A 12,204-nucleotide genomic window follows, 5' to 3' on the forward strand; every position below is an offset into this window, starting at 1 on the left:
AAAATGTGCAGAACTTTCAAATGCATTTCACTTTCAGATCCAGGTTGATAGAAAGCATGGACCAAGCTTCTGTACAAGAATGACAATTTATTACAAATAAATGGACTCTAGCTAACAATTATGAACAATCAGCATATAACTCTACAAGTTAAAACTCCATTCCCCTTGTAAAACTTCCCTGCCACACTCACAGACAGGAAATAAACAAGAGTGTTATGGACAAAAGTAAAACTGGGAAAGTATTTCCATGATACCAATTCACAGAATTTACTGAAATGATGGGTGTACTGATCCAAAATTTCTCATTCTTCCTTCTCAGGATGTTTTAACTCGTTTGTTAAACACAATGACTGGTTCACAGTTAAAGAAAATCCTCTGATTCATACTTAAAAGTCACAGCTTAGAGCAAGCCTGAAGGAGAATACACTGATTTCCTTCAAGCTTGGCTTGGCTTCAGCATAGACCTCTGGCCTCAAGATGTTTCCAGAACAGTGTCCTAGCCTCGAGATGATTCCAGAATGGTGTCCTAGCCTCCAGGTGAAGCCAGGGCAGTCTAGAGTCAAGGCTCAGCAGGGAATAGAGGCTAGGTGCCAGCATGAATTGGGTTGAAGGACTGTTATCCTGAACTTTTTATTTCTTTATTTTCTAATTTTTTTCTCCTAAGAATCTGTACCTGGGTACCTTCGTATCTAAGATGGCACCATAAGTGGCAACTTGTAAACTTTTCATTTGAGTAAATGAGACAATAAAGCTAATTCTAATTCCAAACTGTTTCTTATTACAGAGAACGGAGATCTGAGCTCCTGAACCTGTGGAGACCTGATGGCTTCTCCCTATCTTGTTCACAGCCTCATGCTTCTGGAAACCAATTACATACTTCTTGTCACTAGCCTGCAGACCAATCAGCTACTTGTTTCCAGTTAAGTTTCCATCTTCACACAGCTCTTGGCTCCAGTTCGTCTGCAAACCATCCACTATTGTTTAAGCTTGTGACTGGGGTAAACAGCACCTTCAATGGGTGTCAGGTTACTTGCTTTAAAAAAGCATAACAATTCCTCAACAATCCTTTATGGCCGGCACGGTGGCACAGCAGTTAGCACTGCTGTCTCACAGCGCCGGAGACCCGGGTTCAATTCCCGCCTCAGGCGACTGACTGTGTGGAGTTTGCACGTTCTCCCCGTGTCTGCGTGGGTTTCCTCCGGGTGCTCCGGTTTCCTCCCAGTCCAAAGATGTGCAGGTCAGGTGAATTGGCCATGCTAGTAGTGTTAGGTAAGGGGTAAATGTAGGGGTATTGGTGGGTTGCGCTTCGGCGGGGCGGTGTGGACTTGTTGGGCCGAAGGGCCTGTTTCCACACTGTAAGTAATCTAATCTAATCTAATCTAATCTTAAAACAGCTTTTTGTCCCCCTATTTTAGCCCACAGTCAAAAATACAGTAAAATAAAAAGATTCAACGTTTACCATGTCAGGGGAAAATGAAGGGGACAGAAAGATGAGATCTGGGACTGTTGTCAGCTGTATCATCAGGCTGAGAGCACAGAAGGGGACATTTAGCACAACCAATCCAGTGCTAGCATTTATGTTGCAAACAAGTCTCCTCCAACATGACTTCATCACACTGAATCAACATGACAACAGTTTTAAATCACATAACAAGAAGTTTCTTCAGCCCACAGTGTCCATGTCAGACATCAAATATACATCTATTCTAATTCCATTTTCCAGCCTTGGCATTTCAACAACTCATCAAAATAATTCTTAAATGTCTGGACGGTTGCGGCCTCTACCACCATTCCAAGCAGTGAATTCCAGCTAACCACAACTCTCTGAGTGAGATAGGTTTTCCTCAAATTTCCTTAAACGCCTGCTCCTTACCTTAAAGCTGTATCCCGTGGTTACTGGCCCCTCTACAAAGTTAAAAGGCTTTGCCGTATTTACCCTCTTTGTCCCTCCGAGCACTGTACACCTCATTAGACTCACAGCCTCTCAGTCACATCCTTCCAATAGTGCTGACCAGAACTGCTTGTAGTACTCCAGATGTAGCCTAACTAGCGTTAAATACATAATCTTCTTGCTTTTGTATTCAATGCCTTAAATATCTATCCTACTGCCTTTAAGGATCTATGATCATACACACCAGTTCTTGTGCAACTCTGCATCATAGAAGAATCACACTTTAGAAACAGCACTTAATGTTGGTGATGTAATCGCATTACAGCAAATTTGCGTTAATGAAATGGCGTTATGGCAGAACAACCTGTACTCCCTTACTTTGTTAGTTATCTTAAAATGCATCACCATGCACTTTTCAGGATAAGATTCCATTTGTCACTGTTCAGTCTATCCATATCTTTCTGTAGTCTAACATTTTCCTTTTGGCTATTTATCAGACCACCAATTTTTCTATCATCTGCAAAACCTAGTGTCATACCTCCTACATTCATATCTCCAACATTAATGTACAGATCAAATAACCATGTTTCCTATGATTGAATCAAGCAAAGAATCACTAGATTGTTCAGAGAATTGCCTTCCCCATTTTACCAACTCCTTTCTTCCTCACGCATACCCATTTGTTCACAATTTTCTTACACACCCAATGAAACAAATTCCTCGGTGTAGCCTTCCAAAGTGCAGCAGTTAAGGCAGAGAAGATGCCACAATCCACAGAGTCAGAGGCGAATGCTGTCCCTCGGCTACAGCTGCTAATGGAGTTAAAGAGGAATGGAGAGCATGGGAAAATGCCAGCAAAAGAGAAGCCGACAGAGACAAGAGTCAGATTCCTGCCTAACCCAAGACAACCTGAAACAGCCAATCACCAGAGACAGTTAATATATAGAATTAATCTGAAGCAATTTAAGAAATGCCCTATGAAAACTAGGATGGGGTTCAGAAATTTTCACTACCAAGACCCTGTTAATAAGGGAGCTCCCCCATTGGAACCTTTGTAAAGAAAGAGAGACTCACCATCAGAATCCCTATTAAAACTCAGGGAAACGTTAGTCTGGTCATTAAGACTGCACTTAATGTCCAATTTTAAAGGATTATGATGCAGTACCAATCTCCTGCTATGCCTTTTTATTTAGTTTACAATTGTTGATTAGATCATCAGGTCAGTGGCTCTAAATGGCTGTTTAGCTCAGCCTTGCGAAAGGGCTGCATTAGGACACATGCTCCATACTGATTCACCCTCGGCTTAATTGCTGTGTTAGAGCTAATATTAATTGCACTCCCCCACACTGCCAATTTCATGTCTCTGAGGCACTGACTCCCACACCAATCATCAAACTCTCACTCTTTTTACTTTCCCTAATTCCCTGAAATGGTCCATTCTCCTTAAGGTCAAGTTCTAAAATGGCAGGCAGCTCTCAAACACTTTACCACTTTTATATTTGAGACAAGATTGTGAAGTAACCTAATCAAGTTCATTCCTATAGACGAATTCACTCAGATAACCCAAATCTTAATCTCAACCTAATGCCCACTGTATAGAGGATTAGTATCAGGAAGTGAGCTCTTTATTCTCCTGCCAACCAGAAAAGCACAAAAACAACTTGCATTTTATAGTTAAGAATCACACAACATCAGGTTACAGTCCAACAGGTTTATTTGGAAGCACTAGCTTTCGAAGCACTGCTTCTTCTGGAGGAAGATTAGATTAGATCATCAGGTCAGTGGCTGTAAATGGCTGTTTAGCTCAGCCTTGCAAAAGGGCTGCGTTAGGACACATACTGATTCACCCTTGGCTTAACTGCTGTGTCAGAGCTAATATTAATTGCACTCCCCCACGTTGCCAATCTCATGTTTCTAAGGCACTGACTCCCCCAATCCTGAGGAAGCAGCACCACTCTGAAAGATAGTGCTTCCAAATAAACTTGTTGGACTATATTCTGATGTTGGGAGATTTTTAACTTTGTCCACCTCAGTCCAACGCCAGCACCTCCAAGTCGTTTCATTTCATACACAACCATCAGTAAGATAAATTATCCTAAAGACATTACACGTTCCCTTGGCAAGGTCATCCAACAAAAGTGGAGTTACATGAGGAGATATATTTTAAAAATTGGTCAAAAAGGTTTAAACAAGTGGAAAGAGAGGCAGAGAAATTGAGAGCAAATTCCAGTGTAGTAATGTGAGAAATTTCTAATTTTACTGCTAGCCTGGTTGTTATTAATTTTGGCAACATGAATTATGAATGTCAGTAGTCACTTTTTTGCTATGTTTGTTCCAATACTACACAGGGATGTGCATTAGCCAAATGGAACACTGGGATGCTTGAATAATTTCTTGACTTTTTGTTAAGAAGTCTTTCAATAGTCAATAGTCTTTCTTGGGAAGCACTCTGAACTGTACAGTCAGAACAGGGGTACCCTATGATGCAAGTTCAGTGATTCTGCACTCTCAAGTGTAGTGACTGGAACAAAGTCAGCCAGGTGGACCTCATGGAATAGTTCCCTGATTGGGCCTGTCAACCTGGGCCAATCAGGGAGGCCTGGCTGACAGATATAAACAGGTATGGTGGTCGGAAGGTGGGAGGGATGGGGGCTTGCTGGGTCTGTATTGTCTGCACTTTTGTATGTAACAGTACTGTCTAATGTACAACTGTCACTGCTGTTGTCTCCTTTTTTCTTTGTGAAACTGGGATTTGAGGTTTGTCCTCATGTCCCTGTAAACTGAAAAAAAAAAGGAAAAAAAAGAAAAAAAAACAGGTACGGTGCTTGTCACTGGCCACTCGGGTATTTTCCTATCTTCCTGGTGATGGAAATTGAATAATGATTCGTGCACTTTGTGTCTTTCACTGTGTCTCACACCTACACACACACACACCATGGGTGCTGGGGCAAAAATAAGCACTACCGCACTTAGGTGGTAGTGTGGGGGTTAAATTTTTTTAAAAATTAAAAAAAAAATAAACAGGAGCAGTCCCTACCCTCCCCTTCACTGTTTTGATCACAAAGAATAAAAAAAAGAAAAAAAATTAAAAAAACAAACAGGAGCGTGTCCTTTGATGTGAAGGGCAGTGTTTGTCACTGGCCACTTGAGTGTTTGCCTAATTTGAGTGTATGTGTGTGCAAGGACTCTCCTTGAAGGTGACTATCCCTAGACCAGCTGCCCTACAGAGAAAAAAAAATAAACAGGTACGGTGCTTGTCACTGGCCACTCGGGTGTTTTCCTATTTTCCTGGTGGTGGAAATTGAATAAAGATTTGTGCACCTTGTGTCTCACACCTACACACACACACACACCATGGGTGCTGGGGCAAAAATAAGCACTATCGCACTTAGGTGGTAGTGTGGGGGTTAAAAAAAAAATGTCTCCTGGAGGGAGGGCAGGTCTGAAGACCTCCTCGTGGGTCTGCTCCTGGGCCTGGCCAAACTGGCCATCAACAGGTCCAGGCAGCGGGCCGTGGAGGGGGTCGTTAGGGCCGACTGCCTGCCCCTCTTCCGCAGTTACGTTAGAGCCCGGGTGTCCTTGGAGAAGGAGCACGCGGTGTCGACCAACACCCTGGAGTTGTTCAGGGGGAGGTGGGCGCCGCAGGGAGTGGAGTGAGAATAATAAATAAATAAATAAATAAATAAACAGGTACGGTGCTTGTCATTGGCCACTCGGGTGTTTTCCTATCTTCCTGGTGGTGGAAATTGAATAAAGATTTGTGCACCTTGTATCTCTCACTGTGTCTCACACCTACACACACACACACCATGGGTGCTGGGGAAAAATAAGCACTACCGCAGTTAGGTGGTAGTGTGGGGGTTAAAAAAAAAGAAAAAAAAAAGAAAAAATAAATAAAAAAAGGAAAAAAAGAAAAGAAAAAAAATAGGTATATTCATACCTGCACACACAAACAACATGGGTGCGGGGGGGGGGGGGAAATAAACACTACTGCAATTAGGCGGTAGTGTGGGGGTAAAAAAAAAGGAAATAAAAAGACCAAAAAGAAATAAGCAGGTGTGTCAGGGATTCGGTTCACTATTGGAGCTGCTGAGTCAGTGTCATGTACTGTGCACATGCAAATAAAGGGGAACTTGGTGACAGGACACTACACATTGGAAACCTGGTGCTATACCATCTGCTCCCTGGGTGCATGGGCTTTTTCTAAATTCATTCTTAATGTTTAGTCACTGCTGCAAGGACCAGCTATTATTTTCCAGAGAACACAGTGAGCCTACTTTGTCAATGGCTGAGGCCATTTGTTTTCTGATCCAATTGTGTATCTTTCTGGATCACTACAGACAATAATTAAGAGTTAACCACATTTGCGTCAAATCAGGAAAAGAGAGAAGATTTCCTCCTTTGAAGGATGTCTGCCTTAATTCTTTCATGGACCTCGTTGACAAGATTATAGTTAAATGTCCATCTCTCATCACTCTTAACACAATGACTGAGAGGTGACAAATCCCAGCTTGAAAACTTACAGTCCATCTGGAGTCCCATTCTCCATTCCCAACTCAACTATTATCCAATTCCTTTAGAAAAGAGTTGGCCATCTCAGCCTCAACTGTTGTTACTAAAGGTTGATTCAATACCTACTGCTCTGAAGGAATTACAGCTCTGTCTAATCTTCAACTTCAAGTCAGGATCTTCTAGTCTTTGCCTGGAGCCCAGTTAAAACATATGACTGTATCTGGAGACATTGCTTTCAATGTCTTAGGGCCATGTCACAGAGTTTGATGAGCTCTCCACTTTTCTCTCAATTACTGTGCCATCTCCAGTGTGTTCAAAGTGTGGTCCACACAATGAACAAGGATTTTGACTTTATTTCTGACTAGGTAGTTAGAAAAAAAAAGTAAGAAAAGAATCGACAGTTCCATGCTTTAATTAAACATCCATCTGCTGTATCGACAGTGGAGATGAACTTAGTGTGGTGATTTACAGTATATCAGAATGCAAGGTATTAGGTTCAGAACAGTCAATAATACTGCAAAAATTCTATCTGCCTCTATTTTACACTACTTTTCTCAGTTCTCTCGTGATGTTCAATTCTCAGTCAGCCATTACTCTACGATTAGCACACTCACATCTGGAGTTAGAATGTTATGGGGCAGTACTGGCTCCGGAGCTCTAATCCCAGGCCAGCATTCCCAGTGAACTGCAGTGTCAAACGTTTGGAGGATTTAAATAGACTGCATACTCAGATGACCTAAGTGGTCAAATGGCTACCACTTCAAAGCCGTCTCCCAAGTGTCCTGCTAATGCTTATCCATCAAACAATATCATGTAAACAAAATACCTGGTTATCACCACTGCAGAGTTTGGGATCTTGCTGTCTGCAAATCATGTCACTATCAACACTGTCCCTGCCACATACATGGTGGAACCCTACTGGTGTTGACCATCAAGGTGGAATAAAGGTGGAAAATATGATGATGCTGAGGAAAGAACCAATCAGAACAGGTGGCAATCCACCATAACTTTGAAATTTTGGCAGTAAGACTCCTGCTTAAAAGCTCAGCCAAGTACACAATGAGAAATGGGGCAGAGGAAGACATGGAAGAAAGTGGAAATGTGAGGGCTGAATAGAACAGAATCCATTGAAAATAGCCACCTCACCAACACTGCACCTGGCAGTTGCAAAGAGGCAAATCTTCCCTCCAGTCTCCTCCAAAACAGTAAAGTGATTTTTAAAACAAAATAGATCCAACAATGTCTTTTACAACCTTGGAATGACCCAAAGAGCTATATAGCTGTTCAGAGTGATTTTGAAGCAGTGCTAGGAAGCCAATTTGTGCACAGCAAGCTCTTACAAACACACGGAGTTAAATGATCAAATCAACCATATTCAAGTGCTGTTTGTTGGATAAAGATTCCCTTGCTCTTTATTAGTGATTTTGATTTTCACCTGAGAGCACAAATGGGTCTTCATTTTAAATACTGTATTCAAAAGACATCAGTCCCAACAACACAGTAGTGCATCCGAGTGGGTCAGCCTGGATTTTGTGCTTAATCCTCCAGAGTGATACTAGAACTCACAATATTCTGACTCAAATATGACAGTGTGATCAACAGAGCTGTTACTGACAGCTTTAATTGTTGCCAAACCATTTCGGCAATTGGTGATTTGGCATGGATGTCGATGCAAGGACAGAATGTTTGAGAAAAATGGAAAGAGAGAGAGAGAAGGAGACAGTGAATATTTTGCAGAATGGTACTTACTGGACTGAAATCTTCTCATCAGCATCTGCTATGAACATGTTGCCCACCTGTACACAGAGAGGGAACAGCTGTTAGTATTTAGCCTGAAGATGTGAAGGAACAAGGAGAAGCAGCTGGAAACAAGCATGATGGGAAAAAGGCTGATGTAAAGGAGCTCCAATGTGCGAGTAAGGCAATAGTGATTTATGATGCGAACCCAAACACCTAAGGGTGAACATTGAAAAAGCAAGGGTGAAGGATTACGGAATAAAAGCTAAACTGCTGGAACAGTGATGACCAGCAAAACAAATGAAGAAGAAACAAAGTAGGTAAGTAATGCAATGAGAGTGACTGAAAATTTGGGACAACTTGTAGATATTAAGGATTGATGTAAAACATTTTGAGACACTTCACAGGGATGACTATAAACCAAAATTCACAAAGTCAAAGGCTGCAGCTTGGTCAAAGATGGAAAAAGATATTATAATGAGATAAAACAGCAAGAGAGGTAGAAAGCAAAACTGTAGGAGGATTGAAAGATAAAGACAAGGTAGAGAGTAAAGATTGTGTGTGGGGCTGATCATACAAAATTATATACAGGAGTAGAAACAGATCAATTGCCCCCTTGGCCAGTTCCACTATTCAATAAAAGCATTGTTAACATGGTTTGTTTCAAATTCCACATGCCCATCAACCCTCAATAACATCTGATTCCCTTGCTGAACAAGAATCTATCTAACCCCAGTATAAAATATAATAAATAGCCTAGCCTTCACCACTTTCCGAGACAGAGTTCCAAGATCCTATAGGCTTCATAAAAACATTATCACTGTCCTAAAGGACCACCCCTAATTTAAAACAGTGCCACCTCTTTGGAAGAGCTCTCTAATTAGTTCCATCTGTGCACCTCCAAAAAACCTCCAAAATTTCCCTTTGAAACTTATGACTGAATCTGCTTCCAGTGCCCTTTCAGACACCACGTTCAGAAATCAGAACAACTCTTTGTCAAAACATTCTCAACTTGCATCTGTTTTTTTGGTCAGTGATTTTAACTGCATCATCTCCCTACAGAGTATCCTATCAGCAGAACTGGCTTTAATTTTAGCCAGAAATAAAAAGGTTTTCAGGTATCTTTCTACATGCTCACCTCATGTGAGCATGGTTTCCAAACTCATGAGAAAATGTTTCCTGTGGTACATACCATGTTGGTTATAGCAGATAAGAACCCTCCCTGGTTTTCTTCTTCTTTGTCTTTGTATTGTCTGCCGGGGAAAGTAAAAACAAAAGTAACTTTTCGGTTGTATATGTGCAGACTGACAAATGAGTTTTAATGACAATTATTTCATTGAATAACACGACTTAACTTTCTTTCATATTAATTTGTTATGACTGGACAAAATTCTGTTCAGGTGGAAAAGTTGCAGACTTGATCCCTTGGGTCAGGGATGTCAGAGCTACAAAACATGGTCCACAGTTAAGCAGCAGCACATCGGCTCATGCTCCCGATACCAAAAGTCACTCCAATGAGATCCCATTTGACCAAACACATTATAGTTAATGGGCTAGAATATGGCCAAGCTTATCCATGATCCTCTTGTGATCAGTACTACAATACAGGTGCACATGTAAAGACTCGAGTGCTGGGAACAGGGCCAGGGCATTTCTTTCTTCATTGTTGAAATTTGGGTGTCACTGGCCAACATTTATTGCTGATGCTTCACTGCATTTGAAAAAGAGGGTGGGGTGCTGAAGGGGTGTGTGTGTGGGTGCAAAGGTACAGGGATAGGAAGCAGGAAAAATTGAGTCATAAAATGAACAAGAATGTTATACTTTCTGCATTGTGCAAGAGCAAGATGGCAACCTCCTATCATCCACCTGTCCAAGAAGCCAACGTGGGAAAGCTACAGCTTACCCTGTGAGGAGAACTTAAGGCATCAAAGACAGAGTCTAAACAAGGCGATAGTCTCCAGTTCCCATCTGGCTCAGTGCACTAGTCTGCAGTGTTATTGGCTAATCCAGTATGTACAGTACACCAGGACAGTCAATTTCTGAATTGCACCATTGTCCAATAAAACTGACAATGACATATGGCTTTTAATCCAATAAAAATCATCCAAGATACCTCACAGAAGCATAATAAACAAAATTTGACATCAAGCCATTTAGGCAGTGAGATTGGCCAGAAATTCCAAAGGCCAGATCTGTAGATCAGGACAGCATGGATATCCTGACACAGCTGATTCCAAGGTAACTGCCCATGAAATTGAAAATTCATTTAGCAGTTATCCTATGTGCAGATCTGTCCAATAGAACCCTCATAGTGAGGGTTTTAACTCAGGGTCTAAACCTTGGAGAAGTTAAGAGTATTAAAAACCAATCCGAACTCCTAGGTAAATATTAAACTGAACACTACCTGACATTGTTGGACCCCCTTGACAGCCTATTACCTCACCCACCTGATGTTCAAAACCCCTGAGCACACCATCCACCTGGCATCCTACTATCCCTTCACCCCTCAGCCACCCTATTCCCACACCTACTCACAGTAGCTGTTAAATATTTAAGCCATAGAATATGACACTCAGTGCTGGTAGAGAGAGGGAATGACTTTGATGATTTTCTCTGCTGCTGCCTCTGGTGTTTCTAGATTGGTCACTCCTTTTTTGTGATAGGGCACTCCTGCCGAGGAACTTCCAGAGCAGACGTCATCCAAATGTAAACATGTAATTTGTAAAGATCATCTGTTTTGTCCATCAGGGCCTCTGGTCCTGATCAAAATTTCTCAATCAAGTGACCAAAAGCTTGATCAAACTGGTAAGTTTTAAGGAGCACCATAAAAGAGGCAAGTGAGATGTCAGATACAGGTACAGGGAGACAATTCCAGAGTGTAAGGCCAGGAAATTAACAGCACAGTCAGCGACAGTGGAGCGATTAATAGCAGGGATGCCCAAGAAGTCTGAATCAGAGGAACGCAGAGGTCACAAAGTTCTGAGGTTGAAGGAGATCAATGCGATAGGGAGGTGAAAGACCATGCAGACAACTTAAAACAAGATTGAGAATTTTTAAATCAAGACTTGGTTTCATTGGGCACCAATGTAATTCAACAAGGACAAGGCTTATGGGGAATAGGACTAAAAGATAGTTAACACCGAGTTCTGGATGACCATAATTTTACAGAGAGTAAAAAATGGGAGACAAGACGTAACAAAGACATGAATGAAATTTTCTGCAGCTGATAACCTGAGACAAGAGTGAGGTTGGGCAATGTCAGAAAGGTGGAAATAATTGTCTAGCGATGGTACAAACAAGGTTGAAAGCTCATCTCAGTGTCAAATGTGACACACAATCTCCCTGTTGCCAGGGGGAGGGGTGGAGTTGGTGCTATTATATGAGGCATATTGTCACACTGTTAACACAGCTCTAACTGCCTCAGGCAATTACTTTGTTTGGAAAGTGCAGTCATTTGGCAGTCCAAAACAGCACTGAAAGGGATGGCCTGTAAATCTGTGCTGTTGGTAGAGTCTGTTTGGGAGGAATGTTGGCTGAGACACATTTTACTACTCTTCTTCTTTACTGTCACAACATGCTCTTTAGCACTGACCTCAACACCTAGCTTTTGTTTAACATTCAGCCAATAGGAGGGAACAGAGGATGGACTTCATGCTAGGGATTAGTGTCTGCACCGTTGAGAAGAAACAGAAATACTACTAGTGAGACAAGCGTTACCAGCCACTCTGTGTTTCACATCCTTATTGCCCGCTCTGTAAAATGAACCCCCACTGCCCACTTTATGTCCCAAGCTCTCATTGCCCACTCTTACTGCCTGCTCTGTTCCCTGGTATCCCTCTCATGGATGTGTGCCCTGCATCCTTACATGCCACCCTATGCCCTCCCCATGCCTCACAGAGTGAACAAGTTGGGTAAACTTACAAAAGACTTAAACCTCCATTCTTCTGATTCAATTTGAATCACAGCAGAATTTGTTGAAATACTCATGCTCTGGCCTCTATTTGCACTTATTTAACCAGGCGACGTATCAACACTTTAAAACATTGTCCCTGGGTGCAAACCAG

The 12,204-nt window shown here is 41.8% G+C and overlaps 1 protein-coding gene across 1 annotated transcript in view; it reads right to left on the bottom strand.

The window, feature by feature from the left end:
• The window catches only part of armh3 (armadillo like helical domain containing 3), a 152,537-nt gene that overhangs the window by 103,870 nt on the left and 36,463 nt on the right, over positions 1-12,204 (bottom strand). Inside the window, exons 11-12 of the mRNA XM_043712942.2 lie at positions 9,333-9,393; positions 8,153-8,199 (exon numbers count right to left, since the gene is read on the bottom strand). Coding sequence (XP_043568877.2) covers positions 8,153-8,199; positions 9,333-9,393 — 108 coding nt within the window. The remainder of the gene's footprint in view (positions 1-8,152; positions 8,200-9,332; positions 9,394-12,204) is intronic.

This window comes from Chiloscyllium plagiosum, unplaced genomic scaffold (genome assembly GCF_037043375.1).
Source record: "Chiloscyllium plagiosum isolate Xiang-an unplaced genomic scaffold, Cpla_swu_hap1 HiC_scaffold_22, whole genome shotgun sequence".
NCBI classification, from domain to species: Eukaryota; Metazoa; Chordata; class Chondrichthyes; order Orectolobiformes; family Hemiscylliidae; genus Chiloscyllium; species Chiloscyllium plagiosum.